This window comes from Canis lupus, chromosome 9, assembly GCF_011100685.1.
Source record: "Canis lupus familiaris isolate Mischka breed German Shepherd chromosome 9, alternate assembly UU_Cfam_GSD_1.0, whole genome shotgun sequence".
Taxonomy (NCBI): domain Eukaryota; kingdom Metazoa; phylum Chordata; class Mammalia; order Carnivora; family Canidae; genus Canis; species Canis lupus.
The window spans coordinates 49211063-49226902 of NC_049230.1; the positions used below are offsets into that span (position 1 = coordinate 49211063).

Below are 15840 nucleotides of genomic sequence, written 5' to 3' on the forward strand. Positions count from 1 at the left end.
TGGAATCTCGCTGGGACCTACAATTCAACTACTACAGAGGCCCATGAGGCAGACCCTCTGAGGGCCCCCTGGACAGCGGCTCCACTGTCCAGGCCCACATGCAGTGGCAGGAAGCAGCCAGAGCAGCAGGTGTCCCTTATACCTAACAGCAGTGGGGGTACCTCTTCTGGAGGAGGGAGCAGTGGGAGTTGAGGAATGGACAGGCAGCCTGGGAGCTGGGCTTGAGCAACATGTTGCACACAAACGAGCATCCGTGCGTTAGGTAGGCTCTACATGATTGAGACTGGACAAGGAGCCACTGAGCAAAGAATCCACCGAGGGGTCTTAGGAAGACACAAGAAACTGAAAATAGAGCGTGCAAGGCTGACCCAGGGGCCTGGGTCCCAGGACGCTGGGATGGAGTGCCACAGCCAGGTATAGAAAGCCTCGGTGGCTCAGCGGTTGAACGTCTGCCTTCTGCTCAGGGCATGATCCCGGGGTCCTGGAACTGAGTCCCGTATGGGGCTCCCCGCAGGGAGCCTGCTTCTCCCTCTTCCTGTGTGTCTGCCTCTCTCTGTGTCTCTCATAAATAAATAAATAAATAAATGAATAAAATCTTAAAAAAAAAAAAAAAGTCAAGTCAAATACAGAGACCCACGGCCGGTAAAGCTGTCACCAGGGCCCCTGCCCCCAGCCCCTGGGCCAGGGTGCTGCGGCCACGGCCCCGCGGGAGGCCGGGGGAGGCCGGGACAGCAGGCTTGCAAAGACAGCAGCGGCGCTCTGCGGGACCGCGGGGACTCGGGCGGCACCGCACCCCAGCTCGTATCCAGGAGGTAAAATCTCGTATTAAAAAGTCCAGGTCTGGGTAGCGGACTCTCTAAGGCCCAGGTGGGGCTCCCGGATAAAGCACAGTCCCCGCTCCCCCAGTCCCCCCACTACCCCCGTTAAATGGGAGTTCCCCAATCAGCAGCCCAGCGTAGGTAAGTCGAAGAAGGTCCCTAAATTTGCATTGCGGACGCGGGACTTTTCTAGTGGCTAAACCCGGCGACCCCGGGGGGGCGGGGCCTGACGGGCGCGGGGGCGGGGCCGGGCGCGCGCGGCGCACGTGACGCCGGTTGCCAGGGTGAAAGGTCAGGCGCGCCGCGGCACTCCCAACATGGCGGCGGCGGCCGGGGCGGCGGCGACGGCGGCGGCGGCGGCGGCGGCGGCGCCGCCGCGCAGCCCGGGAGCCCCGACGGCGGCGGCTCGAGCCCGGAGGCTGCCCCCGCTGCTCGTGCTGCTGGCGGCGGCGGCGGCGGGCCCCGGGGCGGGCGGCGCCGCACGGCTGTACCGCGCGGGCGAGGACGCCGTGTGGGTGCTGGACAGCGGCAGCGTGCGCGGGGCCACGGCCAACAGCTCCGCCGCGTGGCTCGTGCAGTTCTACTCCTCGTGGTGCGGCCACTGCATCGGCTACGCGCCCACCTGGCGGGCCCTGGCCAGGGACGTGCGAGGTGAGGCGCAGCCCTGGAGGCGCGAGGCGGAGCCGCCGGGAGCCGCGAGGCGCCCCTCCCCGCGCAGGTGGGGCCCCCGCCCGGGCCCCTGCCCTGCGGCTTGCTGACGCACACCCCCTTAGGCGCCTCGGTACGTCCCGGTCCCGCCCCCGAGCCCCCTGCCCTTTCCGCCCTCTGTGGCTGGGGGCTCCCGGAGCCGGCACCGGAGACCTCTGCGGCGGCCGAGCGGGACCACGTCCTCCGGGCCGCACGGTCGTGCTGCCTGCTGGGGACCGGTCCCCGGGCTACTCGCCGGCCCGCAGGCGGAGTTGGGGGTGGGGGCGTCTGCGGCTCCCTCCCCGCCGGCGGGCTGAGCTGTCCAGAGGCACGGGGGGGCGGGGGGCGCTCCGCAGCCGGAGCTGTCCTCGGCCAGAGTGAGGCCTGGCGGGCCGAGCTGGTGCGCAGCTAACCTCTAATTATGTATTTCCGTGGGCAAGAGGACAGCAAATTGCTACGCTTTCTGCCTGTACTTTGAGTCTTATATCCTTTGTTGTGATTTTTCTCATAGCCAAACAGATTCACCGACTTTTTAAGAGCCTAAATAGGGTTTTTGTGCAAAAGTGTCAATGACGATCTGTAAGATGGGTTTTCCTCTTACCTCCTGGTCTTGGGATTTTTGATTCTGAAGACTTTGTTCTTTGAGCTCATGTTTTCTTAAGTCCCCAGTGTCTGGAACCCAGGGGGTGGACAGACAGCATCTTAGTAGGTTTTCATAGAGTCTTTGCTCTGAGGACAAACAAGCATTTTAATAACAGGAGAACTTTTCAGATATGTACATTCACGTGCAGGTACCTGTGACAAGACATTTGTCGCCTGTTTTGTGCATATTTTGGTTTTCTCCTATAGTATCTGAAATATAAATAGGGTGAACCCGATTTGAACGTTGCAAACTATTCTGTCGTCGAACCAGCGTGTAAGGATGTCCCTGGAACTTGGAAGGAAGGTTTCTTCTGGAAATGAAAGTGGTAAAATCTGTACCTAATGGTGTGATTAACTCAACTATTAGCTAAATAAGGTTACCTTAACAAGATTGGACGGTGTCCAAGTCAGGAGGAAGACGACCTGAGACGGAAGGGAAATACAGCTGAAGGTGAAAAGCAGCTGTGGTCTGAAAAGGGATAGGGACGCCAGGGAGCACTTAGAGCCCTCAGCACCAAGGAGTGGCCCGCTTGGGGTCCCCAAAGAGAGGTCACCTGGGAACTTGTTAGAAACATGTCACCACCCCAACCCAGACCCACTGGGTCAGAAACTGGAATGAGGCCCAGCATCCTGTCAGCACAAGCCCCAGGGCTGCAGGATTACTGTTCTCAGGAGCACCAGCCCTAGGAGACACCTGCAAGGAAAGGCTCATGGCCAAGAGCACCAGGAAACAGCCCATGAACTCCCCCTCGTGGATGTCCACCACACACAAGAATTCCTCAGGAAAGAAGTTGGCCAAGTCTAAGCCTTTGCTTCCTACGTGATCTATCACAGGACGCTTTTTTGTGCCTCATTTCAGCCAACTCCCCATGGAATCACTGGAAAAGAGCCCCCCAACCTCCCCAGCTGGCCAGCTGCCCACAGGGGATCAGAAGCCCATCGTTCCCTGTGGTCCTGAGTGAGCACTGGCTTCCTTCCCCCTGTCACCACTTTGGCCCCATTGTGAATTCAGCTGTCCAGTCTCCCAGGCACAGAGACCTTGCACTGGGCCCCCTTGGTTGCCTCTCTCCACCCCTCTTGAGATGGAGAGTGTCCATTTCCCATCCACCGCCACTCCGCCCCCAGCCTCAGCACCATCTCCAGGCTTCTGGAAAGTGGGACAGGCTCTGCTCCCCAGTGAGATTGGTGGGGGAGGCCGTGGCAGTGGCACTGTTTCCCCTGCCATCCCTCCACCCCTGCTACCTGAAGGGCCTCTGCCGTTTGCTCAGAAGGGACAGGAAGCCTGAGGAGTGGTCTGCAGAGGGTGGGGCTCCTCCTCCCCAGCTCTGCAAGCCCTCTCTGCACACAGCTTTGGGATACCTTTGTTATCCTAAAAGATTTAGATTGAACTTGAGCACTTCACTGACGTTTTCAAGATTTTGAAAATGAATGTTTTTTCTTCTAAGAAGGTGGCTTAACAAACAAAAGGTCTACTGTTGAGTGTAACCAGGTGTTGTTCCAGTGTTTATGTGGATCTAGCTCAGCCTGTCACTTCTAAATCCTTTGCAAAACAAAACTCTGTTGTGCTCCTGGAAATCATTTAGCCCAGAGCTGTGGCATTAGGTCCCTCTGTGATGCCACATCTTCTTACTCCAGAGATGAGACATCCATCCCATGGCCCCTGAGCTGTCTCTGAGGTATCTCTGTGGAGATGTTGGTCAACTCAGGGAATATCCCGAAGCCTCAGCATCTGTTCTTATGGGTCTCGCATTTACTCCCGTCTTGCCGAAGTGGGGCAGATTTTCTGTAACAGGGCCCTGGAATTCTAGGTGAGGCTCAAGGGCAGCCCAAGACTTAGCAGGCAGTCACTTCCAGCACATACCTTTGCTTCCTGTCCTGCAAGGGGGTGTTGGTGCACCCATGTCGCAGAGGGTGACCCTCGGAGGCCCCATGAGGCTGAGTCATTCACTTAGGGTCATACAGCTGAGTGACAGGCTGCGTGGCTCCGGGGCTCATAGCTCACTCTGTGGCAGCAGTGGGGCAGGTGCTTGTTCTTGCTGCCCAGAGTCCACTCTGGCTTGCCCCCCTTGAGTTCCTCATTCACCATATGGTCTTCCCGCCTACCTGGCTAGGCTGCAGGTTTCTTGGAGATGAGCTGGGACCACTTGGTGTTCCCCATGGGCCCATGTTCCAGTGGGGCTGGTGAGTGATGGGGGAGGGGTGCCGATGGCAGTGGAGTGACAGATCAGTGCACCTCCAGGGGTGTGCTTGCCAGACTCTGGGTTGGAGGCAGGCAGGGCAACAACGACCTGTTACGGCCCAGGAAGGCCTGTTGTGCCCCTCACCCCTGGCCCCGGTTAGCCTGAGTGAGACACGCCCGTGAGACCCAGACTCTGTGATGACTGTGACCAGAGGAGTACTGCTGCAGCATTGCCAAGCTCAGTGAGAACCCAGGTCATCAGGGCCACCAGGAAGATGAGCTGGGGGACTCGGGCAGTGTTGTGAGGCTTCCAGGAGAGACGATTGCATCCAGGATGGCTGTGTCCCATCACACCTCTGGAACAGCTGCCCTGGACTGTGTGTAGGACTAGTTTAACTCCACTACACTGAGCGCTGGGGTAGGAGCACCATGGAGACCTTTGTCCATCTCCACTCTGAGGATAAACTGAGGCAGCATGCCAGGACTCTCCAGCCACCTCCAATAACTTCTAGATAACTCACTCTGGCCTTTGCTTATCAGTACATGGGCTTAATTTCTACCCAGGTCTGTGTGTGTGTGTGTGTGTGTGTGTGTGTATATATATATATTTTTTTTTTTTTTCTTTAAGTAGGCTCCATGCCCAGCGTGGAGCCCAACATGGGGCTTGAACTCTCAACTCTGAGGTCATGACCTGAGCTGAGATCAAAAGTCAGACACTCAACTGACTGAGCTCCCTGGGTGCCACTACCCAGGCCTGTATAGCTTCAACTTGCACTTGATCTTGGAGTCCTCTAAAAACCCTTGCTTAACCCAGAAGGGGTCTACACCGAGGGAAAGAGCGTCCTCTGGTGGCTGGAATGTGCAAGCCCCACCACCCAGGCTTCACCAGGGTAGAGAACCTCCTTGCAGCTCCACCTTCCAGACAACCTTCCTCTTGCCCGCTCTTTAATCCCAGAGGGTAATGATCCTGTACTATAATCACTTTCTATGACAAATTGATGCTTGCCTACAAATCCGACTTCTATAGACTTTTTATTAGAACTTGGCAAGTAGTGGTATGAGGTTTAATCCTGTAGGTTGTCATAGAGTTGCTTGACAGGTAAACCTGAGATAAATTTTAGTTTGCTGTTACATAGAAGCTTAATTATTTGATGAGTGTTTTTAAGCCTTTGGTCCTAAAAGTGGGCAGGCTTGTGAGCAGAGTGTGACTTGCTCTGCGGATGCCTCCCAGCTAGTGCCCTTTAGCTAGTGCCCTTTACCCTGGCTTTCGTTGGGGGTAGCCTGACACTCGCCCAAGCAGGCAATTTGCATTCGATTTGGAGTGTTTCTGTCCTTTGTGTGTGGGATCTAGACAGGTGGGAAAGGCAGGAGGAAGGGAGGGCACGAGTTCAATGAGGCAGATACCCCGAAGCTAAACCTTTGAAATAGTTTGCATTTTATTCGATAAAATAGACTGTGTCTTTTGTGTTTCCGTGAATGCCTCCATCTGCCAGCACAGGGACTGCTGGTGTCTCTGTAACCGAAATTCTCCTTCATCTGCTTTCCTCATAAGCCTTCCCGCCTAGTGCAGGGCAGCTTCCTTTCCAAGGCAGACAAAGACCTGGTGAGGCGTCAGCCTGTGCCTCCACTCAGCCGGCCAGGTTCTGGCAGGCCGGCGTGCTGTGCCTCGAGCGGAGCTCCGCAGACACGCTTGACGACGACAATCCTGGGGAACCAGGGCAGGCGGCTGTCTCTGTGTGCCGGCACAAGGCACTGACCTCGCCTCATCCATACTCCTCTGTGCTCCCCCCGGAGGTAGAATTTGCATCCTCCTTCCACACGTTGGAACTTGTACTGGTTACATTCCGTGTGGCCCTGGTAGGTACGGAGAAACAGTGAACCAGGCAGGAATGATCCAAGAGGAGCCTGTGCCTCAGAGGAAGGGACAGTGAACAGAAACACAAACAAAATGAGGTTCGTTGTAGGTCATACGTCCTAGGAAAATAAACCCAATGACTAGATTGGCACAGGGTGGTGGAGGAAGACCTCGCATGGCATTTGACATTCAGAAGATGAGGGGCATGCCACAGCAAGTGCCGAGACCCTGTGGCAGGCAGGACCGCAGGCGTCCAGAGGACTGCAAGGGGCCCTTGTGGCCCTCGGTGGTGAATGAGGAGGTTCTGATGGGTCAGGCAGCAGGTGGAAGCCCATGGCTTCAGGCTTGTAGGCGAGATAAACCATGGTCTCATTCCTGAACGGAAGGAACAGCAGTTCTAAGCAGCGGGTCGTATGATCTGATTTCTATGTTAAAAAATCTCTGGCTGTTCCCTGGAGAACCGAGCACCAGTGACCAACAGGGGTCAGATTGGAACAATGTGAGCGAGCCCCAGCAGGGCAGCCATCTTTTGGGGATGCTGATGGACCCAGGCGGGTACAAGAGCCGTAGGCACTGTGACACTTGTCTTTCCACAACAGTGCGGGTGTCTCAGAGGTGACCCTTCGAGTTTGTGAACAGAAGGAAAGACTGCATTCTAGGTAGTGTTGCATTTTTGGATGGATGATTTTTGGGCAAAACTCACCAAGTGAGATATCTTCCCTCCTGGAAGCACGGGAGGCATGGGGATTTATGGCATGTTTCCAGGCACAGCGGCTGCCTTGGGCTACTTTCCATGCTGAGCTAGTTTTCTTCTACATCCTGCCATTATGAAACATTATTTAAAACCCACAGCTATGAAAAAAGAGGGGTGGTGTGTCCTCTGTGTCAGGGCCTTGTGTCATGGGTTCCCCTGGGGGCTTGCTTGCAGGGGGGCTGCACCTGCATCAGACTTGGCATGCTCAGTGTTGGTTAGGGGCTCTGACTCTGAGGCTACACGTTAACTCACACACCTCATCTGCTAGGAGCACACAGCTTCTGTCCCGGAGGTGAGGGGCTTCCTGCCCTGCTGGGCATCAGCCAGCTTTGTCTCGGAGCCTACTGTTTCTGGCAGGCTGTGTGCTCCGTTCACCCACCCCTGACCTGGTCCTTCAGTGCTTGGGTCAGGAACACTTTTGAGGCCTGTTTGTCCTGTGTTTGTATGAGACCTGCCTTTAGCTTTTTGGAAATTAGGCCCTGACACTAGCTGCAGTGGATGTGGTGTCTGGAGCCCTCCCACTGCTGGATTTACCAAGCACCTCGGTTATCAGGGATGGCAAAGGAAAGACTCCTGTGCTGGAGGTTTTCTGGGAGCCCCTGCAGAGCCATCCAGCGGCATCCGGCATGCCAAGGGCCTCACTCATGGGTGACATTGCAACTCTGCCCTGTTCACTGTTATGATGAGGACAAGCAGGTAGTTAAAACCTAGGGAAACCAAACTTTATCTTTTAAATTTTTTTTAAAGGTTTTATTTATTTATTCATGAGAGACACAGAGAGAGGCAGACACATGGGCAGAAGAAGCAGGCTCCCTGTGGGGAGCCCGATGTGGGACTCGATCTAGGACCCCGAGATCATGACCTGAGCCAAAGGCAGATGCTCGATCACTAAGCCACCATAGTGCTCTATCTTTTTCATTTTTAAGCCACCAGCAGTTGTGCTCTATTTCAGAAGGGCAGGGTCTACCTCCTGGTGCCTGGGAAAGTTGAAGGAGCTTTGGAGACTGAAAAGCCAGAGCTGGTGACTGTGGTCTGTGCCACTTCTGTTTTCCCCATAGTAGCATCTGTGACCTAGACCATGTGCTCCCCCGAGCCTGGCTGCCCCGACTTCTTGCCTGGGCAAGTAGCCAGCACCCTTGGGAGGAGAGCTGGCTCCCAGCTTCCAGGGGGCAAGGAGGTGCAGGACCAAGGGGCCTCTTTCAGTTGCATTTTGGAAGGTTGTGCCTGGGGCAGTAGGTGAGGGATGCGTGCTGCCAGGGCCAGGCAGGGGGGAGGCGTGTGGGGAAGGTTCAGGGGCTCTACATGCAATGGGTCAGCCGCCCTCTACTCTGGCCCTAACTCCTGGGTACTGGAGAGGGGAAGGTTGCTACTGTGCCAATAACCTGTGCCCAGTTCCTCCAAAATCCCTGGGGCCTGAGAGTCGTGGCCGAATATGAACGTTGCACCAGCTGTGGGGTAAGGACTGGGCAGGACCCTCTGTCTACCCAGAATCCGGGCGCTGGGCTAGAGACCTGAAGTGGTGTTGTCTGGACCTTGCTCGCTGTAGCTGCCAGAGCCCCAAGGAAGGCTGCTGCCCTAGGGTATTCCTGCACCCCAAGACGGGGTGGCAGCCACTCTGCAGTCCCTCTGCTACCAGGACCCTGCACTGCCCGTCAGCGGGATGTTGTGCACTCACCACGTTGCAGGTATGTCTGGGTCCTCTGTACATGTCAGAACAGAATCGCTCCCGAGACCCTCAGCCTCGCAGGCACTGGTCCAGCCCGACTCGAGCTGCTGGTACTGACTGTCCTCCCTGCTGCCTGCCTGGTCTCTACCTGGAGCTGTCTCCCCTCCCATCCCCACCTCTCAGACCCTGGTCAGTTGCCAGTGTCTGGTAGCACAGCAATTGCCAGGGTCACTGGGAGTTTGCTGTTGATTTACACGAGTGTGGGGTCCCCTGCTGCCCCACTGGCTATGGGGAGGGCTCAGACCACATTCTGGCAGCAGACGCTTACCGGCCTTGCCGTGAGTGGGATGTGTGGCTGTCAGTCAGTCCAACTGTCCATCTGACCCCCTTAGAGGGTCGATATTATGTGTCCTCTGTTCTACGGGCGGGGCAGCTGAGGCAGACAGACTGAGAAGTTGCCTAGATTCTCCAAACCTGGTAAGAGGCAGAGCAGGATGTAGGGGGCATGGTCTGCTTCCAGACGGGTGTCTCCATGTCATCCGCCACTGGCTGCCGTCTATCAGCTACAGATGGGCCTGCTGGTGCTGGGACAGGACAGGGCCCTCTGGGGGCACCTGGCAGGTCAATGGGAATGAGCTCAGTAAAGGGGGCAGAGGCCAGGACATGGTAGGATGTGACCTGAGAAGGACCCAGAAGGACGTGTAGTGTGGCTGTTGGGGGCGGGGTGGGGGGTGAAACGCATGGAGGCTGGAGGACCAGAAAAAGCAAGGGGCCTGTCTGGACCGTTTGGCTGGTTGAGAACGGCCTTGCTCCCATAGCGCAGAGCTGTCAGGGTCCTCTCGGGGCTGTGGCCCAGTCCCAGCTTGCTGCCATCTGTGTGGCGGCATGGCAGGTGGAGGAGGCCTCTGCCCCGGACGGCTCCCAGGGCCCCATTGTGTGCCAGTGCCATTGCCAGCCCAACCTGCCTCGGCCTTGTCTCCTGCTTCTCCAGCCAGGCATCCCCTTTGTCAGGCAGAGAATTATTCCCCACCATTGCCCTGGGCTGGTGCATCGTCAGCACTGAGTTGGCAAGTGTGATCTGCCAGTCATGTGTGGCTAACCCTGTGTGCCCTGCGTGGAGATCCACTGGAATGGCATGCTCAGGTTCCATGTGTCATGAATGTCAAGGGGCAGAGGAGGTGAGGAAGGTTAGCCACCTGGCACTCCTGTGCCTTCCTAGTTGCTGTCTCTGTGCTGTCCCTAGTTGCCAGGGGCAGAGGGCTCCTTGTAGCTGGGGTGCCCCGGAGGCCAGGGCGAGGGAGGCAGTGCAGGGAGCCCCTCACCTACCCTGTGGGGCCTTGGCGCTCTGTTCTCTCGCCTGTAAAGTAGGAGGGGTGACAGTCACATCGCAGGCTTGGGCGTGAAGCTGAAATGGGATCACACGAATCAGTGGGCTTGTAGAACATGGAGTCCTGGGGATGCCTGGGTGGCTCAGCGGTTGAGTGTCTCTGGCTCAGGGCATGATCCCGGGGTCCTGGGATCAAGTCCCACATTGGGCTCCCCACATGGAGCCTACTTCTCCCTCTGCCTGTGTCTCTGCCTCTCTCTCTGTGTCTCTCATGAATAAATAAATAAAATCTTTAAAAGAAAAAAAAAATAACACTGAGTCCTACACAAGATGCAAGAGGTGATGAGGCTGTCCTTGCAGAGCGCATGGCATGGAGTTGGTCAGGTGAGCTCTAGGGGTGCCGGGAGTGGGAAAGGGTGCTTCTGCTGTGTCACCGCACTGGGTGCCGTCGGCACGGCTGCACCCTGCGGCTCTGGGTGGGGCTCAGCACAGATTGAACATGGTTCCTGCCTGAATGGTTAGGCCCATGGTCAGGTGGAGAAGTGGTAGAGAATATGTTGGAAACACAAGGATAAGTTGTTTTCCAGAGAATTGGTTTCCTATATACTTAAGGAAACATGCTGCACAGAGGCTCGTGGAGGAAGTGGTTGGTGGTTCCACATGTAACCGTGTGGGGTTCAGAGGAGCACAGGCTGGATTGGGAGGAGGGAGGTGGAGGGCAGAGGGAGAGCACAGTGCTGGTAAGATGCTTGAGCACTTGGAGAACGTGCAAGTCTTCTGTGTGCGTGCTCCGCGAGCGTGATGGTGGGTGACAGGTGGTGGTGCCGCCAAGGTGATTCTGAACCCTGGGCAGTTTCCTTAGTCTCTCCAGCCTTCACCCTCCTCATCTGTAGCATCCTGCCTATTTCACTAGGCAGACTGCCACAGTAGGGGTTTGGTAAGAAAGCTTTGTAAAGTACTGCGTAGTGTACTTTGTTTTGGAAGCAAGACCAGTGGAGAGCTTTTCTTGCCATTTTTAACTGTGCTTGGGCAGGGAATCAGAGCAGGCTTCTGTGGAGGTGACATTTGTGTTGAAATTGATGAATTAAAAAAAATAATTAAAAAATAAATTAAAAAAATAAAGAAATTGATGAATAAAGCAACAAATAGGGCAGCCCGGGTGGCTCAGCGGTTTAGCACCGCCTTCAGCCCAGGGCATGATTCCTGGGGACCTGGGATCCAGTTTCATGTCCGGCTCCCTGCATGGAGCCTGCTTCTCCCTCTGCCTGACTCTCTCTCTCTCTCTCTCTGTCTCGCATGAATAAATAAATAAATTTTTTTAAAAAGCAGCAAATAAATGTGAGAGGAAAGTAAGTGTGTTCCACCCAAGGAAGAGGAGGTGCAAAGGTCCTGGGGCAAGAAGAGTGTGCTCAGACCTGTCTGTGGCTTGAGGCAGAGAGTGAATGAAGGAGAGACAAGGGTACAGGTTAGCTGATGAAATATGTGGTGAGGGGCTCCATCTGGAAGGTTCCGACAACACACAAGAAGTGATCTTACCTGCAGATGTTCTTGTCTTGCTGAGAGCTAGGCATCCTCTGAGGCCCCTTCCAACCAAGGTTGGAATTTAAGAGTCACATAGTTCAACCTTGATCTGAATGTTTTCTTTCATATCGTGGGAGAGCAGTAGGTGGGACCAGCTCGCAGATATTGGGCCTGGCGGAGTCCAGCTGGAAGGAAGAGGGCAGCTCAGGCAGCAAGCAGGTTTGGAGGGAGTGCAGGAGCCTGGCTGCTGCCCTAGGACACATACTGTATCCTGCGCTTGCTCAGAGCGGGGTATGTGTATGAGATGGGGACCATGTCATCAAAACTGCCTGCTGAGTCACAGAGTCACAGTCGGGGGTGGGAATGGCTGCAGAGGGAGCACAGAGACCAGGGGACGGTTTCAAGGCCTCACTCTGATCTGGGGCTGCGGGCTGAGCCTAGGCCATGGGTGCCAGAGAGTCTTCTCGAGGGCACAGCAGCACCCAATCCTGCTTTTGTGGTTACCGGGTTGCGATGGCAGGGCTGACAGCCATTCCTCCCCCCATGCACGAAGCTCGTGTGTTCACTGTCTCTCGTGCCACGTCTGACTCCAGAGGATTATTAAAATGTGGCTGGTGTCACCGTGGCCTTGGGTCAGGTTTTATTCAGCATCATTGTCACCTGCTGTGTCCTGACCCACGGAGTCTATTGTGTGGGGTGCTGTTTGGAGTCTCTTTACACCAGGAACTCCAGGAAGGTAGGAACTGGGAAACAGAACAAGGAGCCTGCAGGGCACACATGCACAGCACGGTGTCCACCCTGGGATTATGGCGTGCATTTGCTTCTATACATAAGACACACTTATTCAGAAAAATTAGGAAAACTAGGAAGTCAGACCAAATCCTACCATGAAAACCAAACCATAGTGAACGTCTCAGAGTGCATTCTTTCTGGTTTGTTTGTTTTTTTTCCCCCCCTATTTCTGATCTGGCTTGATTATTCATCATGATTCTAGTGAATGCTCAGTGTCAGCCCTTGGGGCAGTTTTTCATTTTCTTACGTACTTTTTCTGGGCTGTGGGTGCTTTTTTTTTTTTCTTTTAAAGCATGAAATGACAGCATGTCGTGGAAATTCCCAGTAAATGGTGAAATCCTGTGTTTGTGAGGCAGGGACAATGTAGCAAAGAGGAGGCACTTTGCAAGATGAATGGGAAGAGAAGCAAGGATGACAGGCTGGAGAAGGCTCCCCCGGCAGGGCAGTGGGAACTGCCATGGGGGGTGCTGTATACAGGGTGGGGGCCCTCTACCTTGGAGGGGGCCATGTGCAGGGTGGGGGCCATTGCAGTGGAGGGAGCCATGTGCAGGGTAGGGGCCACCGCGGTGGAGGGAGACGTGCAGGGTGGGGGCCATTGCAGTGGAAGGTGCCTTATGGAGGCTGGGGGGCTGCTACCTTGGAGTGGGCCATGTGCAGGGTGGGGGCACTGTGGTAGAGGGGGCTGTGTGCAGGGTGGGGGCCACTGCAGTGGAAGGTGCCTTATAGAGTTTGGGGGGATGCTGCCTTGGAGGGGGCCACATGCAGTGGAGGGCGCCACTGGCACCGGGCTGAGCTCCACGCTCTGGGCCATCTGCTACACTAATTGGATGAGAGTATTAACTGTTCTTCCTTAGTTCCATGTAATTCGAGACTCCGGGAAGATGTGACCTGTGGTTCAGGAAGGTTCTGTGATTCTTGTTTTGAGACATCTGAAATGGTCCCAGGACACGAATTGGTTTCAGGGGAGCAACATGAGTGGAACTGTACTGGTTTTTGGGGGGTGAAAATCAGCTGTGGCTTTTTTTCACTTGATTCTTCGAATTTTAATGATAACTGGTAAATGTGTAAGGGCAGAGGAAAAAGGGGAATGTTTTTTAGCACAAGTAGTGAGTTAGATGGAAAACTGGCAACTATGGAATTGGCAACGTACAGGAGCCCTTGTGTTGGGGATCTCGTCATGACCGGTGTCTTCTCTCCTTCCAGGCATGTTTTTAATGTAACCTCTGAAGTTCGAGATCATAGCCAGTATGCAGAGAAAACGTTTATTATGTGATTTTCAACCAGATTACTGGTTTAAACCCGTGGTGTCCTGTCAGGATGCACGGCAGCACAGAGCCTCTCAGGGGCAGTGACATGCTTTGGAGCCCAGGAGGGACCTGCCCATCCCTTGGGTGGCCCGGTTCCTCCAGGTCTCTGTCAGGTGTCAGCACCTGCCTCCACTGGGCCACACCTGGGTGCTTCTTATGCTGTGAGTACTCTGCTGCTGTGTGTCTGCAGACTGCCGTGCTCCTGTCCTGCTTCCTCAGGCTGTCCCCTAAGGAGCCGGGAGCTGTTTGCATGGATAACCCTAACATCCTAGGGAAAGGGATCAAATCTTGTAAAGAGAGAACCTCACTTTTTGGAGGATATTCAGGAAGCCATGCTTTAAGACTGGCAACCACAGGATTGAGCCAAGCACTTCCCTTCCTGTGTGCTCTGAGCCTCAGGGTTGCCATGAGCTGGGTTCCTCTGTACAGAGGGGCCCCAACCATATGCGAAGCAGGGACGACCAGCCGCCCATCTGGAGTTTGTGTCTTCCTGGTGGCTGTCAGTGAGAAGGGAGGGAGCCAGGGGTCACCCACCTCCTCGTGGAAGTGCACAACACCACCTGGGAAGCCACCTCCCTGGAGGATCAGACTCCAGTCTCCATGTAGGTACAGGATCAGGGGTGGGGCTGCCGTAAGCACAGCCCTAGTGCTGGGAGGCCACCCGATGAAGGATCCAGGGTCTTTGACAGGAAGTACCGGGGATTGCAGAGCAGTAGATGACCTGACACGGTCATGGTCTCCCGACCAGAGAAACGTGGGGAGATGTGAGCCCTGAGTAGAGAGTGTTTCCATGTGACTTGGTGTGACTACAGCCACTGCTGGCTGTGACCTGGTAATGGGACGGTTCTAGAAGTGGATGGGAGCTTGGAGGAAGCGAGCGGCCTGGCCAGAGCTGGTGTGACCTCTATGGTATTCACATGTGGTGACATTCCCATAAGAAAACCTTCAAAGATAGGCAGAGTATATATTTAAACCTTCTCCTGTTCTACTCCCAGGACAGGTGCCAGCATTCAGGGGGTCTGTGGGAGGCGTCCAGGGGAGATAGGAACTGCTTCCTGGAAGGACCGCTGCTCCAACGCTGCAGCGCTGGTTCTTGTTTACGTGAGTGCTGGGGACCGTTCTCTCTCAATGTGCCTGCAGGGTCCCTCGTCTGCAGGCACTCTCCTGGCCCTGATGGGAGGCCTGTGGTGGCCAGCACACTCAGCAGAGGTCTGTTTGCCATGTGGTTGCCATGGGAGACCCCTCATCCCATGGGGGCTTCGTCCCTCTCCCAGCCCAACACAGGAATGTTCTGTTCATGCGGGTACTTGATTGATGTCCCATGGGGGGCACAGGCCCAGCCCCACCCTGAAAGTCGCACTCCCACTTTTCAGACTGGGCTGCAGCCATCCGCGTTGCTGCCCTGGACTGCGCGGAGGAGGAGAACCATGAGGTATGCCGAGCCTACGACATCCACTTCTACCCCAGTTTCCGGGTAAGCGCCCCCCCCCGCCCCCCCCTCCCTCCTTCTCTTCTCCCTTCTCCCCCTATCCTCCCTTCCACCCAAGGGACACCTTCCTGCGGCATTGTGTATGACTCCTATGCTTGGGCACATAGGGGTGTGCAACCCAGAACTTGGCAGGAATGTGTCTGCACATCCTCCTGTTCCGCCCTCTTGGGTTGTCCATGTTGTGGGGGGTGTTGTACATGCACACCCAGCCCCCCACTCATACCCACTCCACAGCAGGAGCAGAAGATGGGGAGGTCTGCAGTGTGCAGACCCGGTGGGCATGGGCCAGCCCCGGGGGTGGGGGTCTCTCCTCCCCGCTCCCCTGTGTGTGTGACCCATGTCAAGCTGGGCCCCCTACACGTACTGTGTATATGGCGGGTCGGGTTGTCAGAGGGACACCTGGTGGGTGGCCTGAGGGTGGCCCCGCATGCGGGTTTGACCCTTTTCTTCCACTGGGGGCAGAGAATAAACAGATCTGTTGAGAAACTTCTGAAGAGGCGCATGCAGGGTCTGTGCCCGTGTGTGTGTGTGTGTGTGTGTGTGTGTGTGTGTGTGTGTGTGTGCATGTGGGCCCACGAATGCTTCAGGACAGTATTTACATCCTAGAAAGCCTCTGAGGAAGCTCGGAGGGCCCCAGTCTTCCAGTCCTGACACCTGTGCTGTGTGTGGCTCAGGGCCTGATGCTTTCCCTTTGCTCACCAGCCAGGCTTTGTGGTGGCCACGCCTCCACCTGCAAGTGACACTTCTCTGGAGTTTTGCTTGCTGTCTGCCTTCTTGTCAGAGTTGTATTTCATTTTAGCCGC

The 15840-nt window shown here is 55.6% G+C and overlaps 1 protein-coding gene and 1 long non-coding RNA gene across 2 annotated transcripts in view; one reads left to right on the forward strand and one right to left on the reverse strand.

The window, feature by feature from the left end:
• The first annotated feature begins 396 nt into the window (after nt 1-396).
• The window catches only part of QSOX2 (quiescin sulfhydryl oxidase 2), a 32601-nt gene continuing 17157 nt past the window's right edge, over nt 397-15840 (forward strand). The window contains exons 1-4 of the mRNA XM_038546054.1: nt 397-414; nt 674-812; nt 1230-1469; nt 14922-15022. Coding sequence (XP_038401982.1) covers nt 397-414; nt 674-812; nt 1230-1469; nt 14922-15022 — 498 coding nt within the window. The remainder of the gene's footprint in view (nt 415-673; nt 813-1229; nt 1470-14921; nt 15023-15840) is intronic.
• LOC119873345 lies at nt 5750-11725 on the reverse strand. The gene is made up of 3 exons (XR_005364812.1): nt 11465-11725; nt 6885-7000; nt 5750-6231 (listed from the first exon to the last, which is right to left on the reverse strand). It is a non-coding gene; the product is annotated as an uncharacterized LOC119873345 (long non-coding RNA).